Consider the following 3,651-nt stretch of genomic DNA (forward strand, 5'->3'; position numbering starts at 1 on the left):
CAAGTCCAATTGTATTTGAGCATTTAGCCATTCAAATCCTACAACAACAATTGTATTTGCCCTACTGTGTTTTTTATTTTGGGTCAAATTATTCCAAATTTTGCTAGAAGGAGGATTTCACAAATCCATAAAACCCTACATATATTTAGAACTTTCAATGGGATAGAATGGGATGAAAAATAATGTAAGAAATTTTAAATTGATTGAGTTTATATATCTTACCTCAGTTTTCATTAGATTATAATCAATTGGTAGAATGTTATTAGTTATTATAGATTCAGCATAACTACAATACTAGAGATAAACGCTAGAGCCGATACATTTATAGGGAGTTACCAAAAAAAATCTGGAATCGATCGAAGAAATTCCCCAAAATTCCCGTGAATTAGAGGTTGTGAGTAGCCATTCGTTACCTTTATTGTATAACATAACCTTTATTCCAAAAAGAAGGCTAACAAAGGTCCAAAATTAGTTTTTAGTTAGCCAATTTTTCCACACTATATAATACAAGTTATTCAATCATTCTTAGGGAATAGTTTGTAGCTTGAAAAAAACAAATTCAACCAATCAAATTTCAAAAAAAATGAGAAAAGAAGAAATATTGATAGCTGACTATAAAATATAGTAATAATTTTTGTGTTAGTGAGGTAAACCAATTGTAGATAAAGATACTTGGAATTATTATTTTTGTGGCCGAAAAAGTAGAAGTTTACTTACTTTTCTAGGCTGCAACTTTAGTTTCATGTGTGCTAAGAGATTCAAAAAGGTAATCCTTATAGATTGTAGATTTTAAATAGTAAGTAACTATTTTTTACAAAAAAAAATACTTTGATATGTTTGTTTCTAATACAAAATTTATTCAGAATTATTTAATAAATTTGTACCAATAAAGAGTAGCATAATTTTTTAACAAATTTGACAGGGAATTTTATTGAGTATTTATACTTATTTTTAGGTTAAATTTAGAACTAAAGTACTGTTAGGATAATATACATACCTAATAGTGTATATAAACTGGTATATCTGTACGTGTATATATATTGGTAACATTGATAACATATTTGTATGACAGTATCTTGGGGATATATTTATACAATTTGTAATTGAAAAACAAAACTAAATTTGAAAGTGTCGAAAGAAGCAATATCAACTTACTTTCCTTGACTTGTATTGAGAGGAATGAAAATGGTTCCAATGGTTTATAAAAATGTAATTTCTTTACTTTTTAAAAGAATATACGATCAAAAAAAAAAAAAAGTTAATAAACAGAACAATTTCAGCCAAGCTGGTCCCCTTTCCCAAGGACATTTAAAATTCACAAACAAGGTTATTCAAAAAACCAACATTAGTGAGGAAGATACAGGGTTTTTTCTCAAATGCACAAACGACTATATGAATCTAAATGTGACTAGTTTGAGGTCCGGTGATGTCTTGTCCTTGACGTCGGAGTAGTGGAGATCGTAGGAAAATGGTAGAGGAAATCGTTGAAGCTCGATTTGAGAAATGAAATAATTCAGAAGGGACTAGGAGATAGGTTAAGTATATTCCAGAGATGACCCAGGCTACAATCATTTTAAAACCAACGGCGTACCAACTCTTTCGACCAAAATGTATTATATCATCAGGAACAGACCATCCTGTCAACTGAGCCGTCATAAACATGAGAGCAAGACTCAAGACTGCGTAAAATGCTGGAAGTGAGAAGGAAGAATTCTGGGAAGAGTCCTTGTCTCTCTCCACGCTCCTCTCTGGATTCAAAATTACGATGCGTGCGTTGGAGCTCCGATGATGATGCGAGTGCTCCATGTCTACGCCACTTTTAGAGTCATCCAATGTGCCATGGAAGAAGTAAAAGACTGTAAGAATCATAAGCATGAACGCTGTTACGAAGAGACATGTTCTCTCCAGGTTATGACTCGTAGAACCACATGTTCGATTGCCCGAAAAAAATTTGAAATGCATCCATTCGGGCTCACTTATTGGAGAAATGGCGAGGCAAGACCATGTCCAGTAGGCGACATAGAGAGACACAATCCCACTCTCAATGAGTCTTCCTTCATTCATCACCTTCATTCGAGCAAAGCTTGCAGCAAAGAGTGTGATTAGACTGAGGCCTGAATTAGCAGAGAGGATCATGGCCATAGTGAAGCACTTGTTTCCATGAAGGATAAAGAGTCCAACAATGGATGTGATCCAAATAATGAGGACTCCAATAGATGCGAAAACTTCCCCCAAAATGTTTCTATAGCATTTAAGAAATCTTTTGAGGGAATCAATGATGGCGTAGAGAATAAGGAAGACGTATATACAGTTTCCTGTGAGGGTCAAGTAGATCCAAAAGTCTCTCAGCTCTCGGAAATGAGTTATGGGTATGAGAAAGGAAGCAAGAATTGTGAGGAAGAGAAGCACCGTTTTGCAGAACCAAAAACCCTGATGAATACAAGGAAATCGAATGGATAAACCTGAAAGTAAAAGGAAAAACGTGGCAACAGGACAACTGATCTTGTAAAGAGCACTGTATCCAGTCAGCTCCTGGCAATCATCGTCATTAAGCTCTAAGTCTATGCACGTAGCATTAAAGTCTCTAAATATCGACATGAGTTTACTCTGAGTGTTGGAGAACATCATAGATCCCATGAGAGAAGATGTGAGGATCAAAAGAAAGAAATAGTAGCACTTTGGACTTTTAATTCGATTTGTTAATGCCTGGCAGCATGCCGCGCTCGCACATCGTTCCATAATCTGAAAAATATAATAAATTTAGGTTATATAAAATGCTATGACAATATATTATATGCTCAATAAACTTTCAAATAATTTATTTCAAATTGTTTTCATACAAAGTTTTAACATAATTTAAATTGATTTATAGCCTCTCCTATATACATATATATAACAGAACATAAATAACAAAAACATTTTTATGTACAATTTGGCTGACTTTTTTAATATGAAAAAGTAACTTTAATTTATTTGACAATTTATAGATTTTCAAAACCTTATGAAATGGAAATATTTAATTTACTTTTTTTAAATGGGGCAAGATCATTATTTACATATAAAATATAGTAGACTCTAACGTAAGTGTTTGTTCATTTTTTATTATAAAATTTTACCTTATACCCGACAAATATTCATATTAATACAGAAAAAAAAGTAATTTGATAGAGTGAAATTGAATATCCTCAAATTATGTTGTGGATGTTAATTCAAGGTCGAAAAAAAGCACTTAAAGTTTTATATATTGCTCAAAGATATATAGACCATTTTTAATACAGCTTTTGATAGAAATAATTCACTTAAAAAATAGTAAAATTGCATATTTTCAAAATTGTTGCGGTTGTATTGAATGTGTCATACTTAAAGATGTGAAAAGAGTCAAAATCCCGCTGAATATAAGTTTAAAAGTTGTTAATATATTAATTGAATTTTTCACTATTTAAATATATATATATATGTATTAGCAGACACGAAGCACTTAGAGTTGTTAAAAATATGAACAACTAGTATGTAAATCTATATTAAGCAAAGTTTGTCTGTCTGTACGTTTTTTATTTATTTGTATGTCGAATAAGGACTCATTTTTAACAACAAGCTCAAATAGAAAAGAAAATAAAAAAAAATTATAACTTAAAATACTAAAGACTATCG

The 3,651-nt window shown here is 31.6% G+C and overlaps 1 protein-coding gene across 1 annotated transcript; it reads right to left on the reverse strand.

Moving 5' to 3' along the window:
* Positions 1-1,398: 1,398 nt before the first annotated feature.
* LOC121114106 (serine incorporator 5) lies at positions 1,399-2,739 on the reverse strand. The gene has a single exon (XM_040707961.1). The coding sequence runs from the start codon at positions 2,737-2,739 to the stop codon at positions 1,399-1,401; it is 1,341 nt and encodes a 446-aa protein (XP_040563895.1).
* Positions 2,740-3,651: the final 912 nt, after the last annotated feature.

This window comes from Lepeophtheirus salmonis, chromosome 3 (assembly GCF_016086655.4).
Source record: "Lepeophtheirus salmonis chromosome 3, UVic_Lsal_1.4, whole genome shotgun sequence".
Lineage (NCBI taxonomy): Eukaryota > Metazoa > Arthropoda > Copepoda > Siphonostomatoida > Caligidae > Lepeophtheirus > Lepeophtheirus salmonis.

Bases quoted from the DNA above. Each gene is read 5' to 3' on its own strand.
- LOC121114106 (XM_040707961.1), bottom strand. From the start codon at position 2,739: ATGGAACGATGTGCGAGCGCGGCATGCTGCCAGGCATTAACAAATCGA.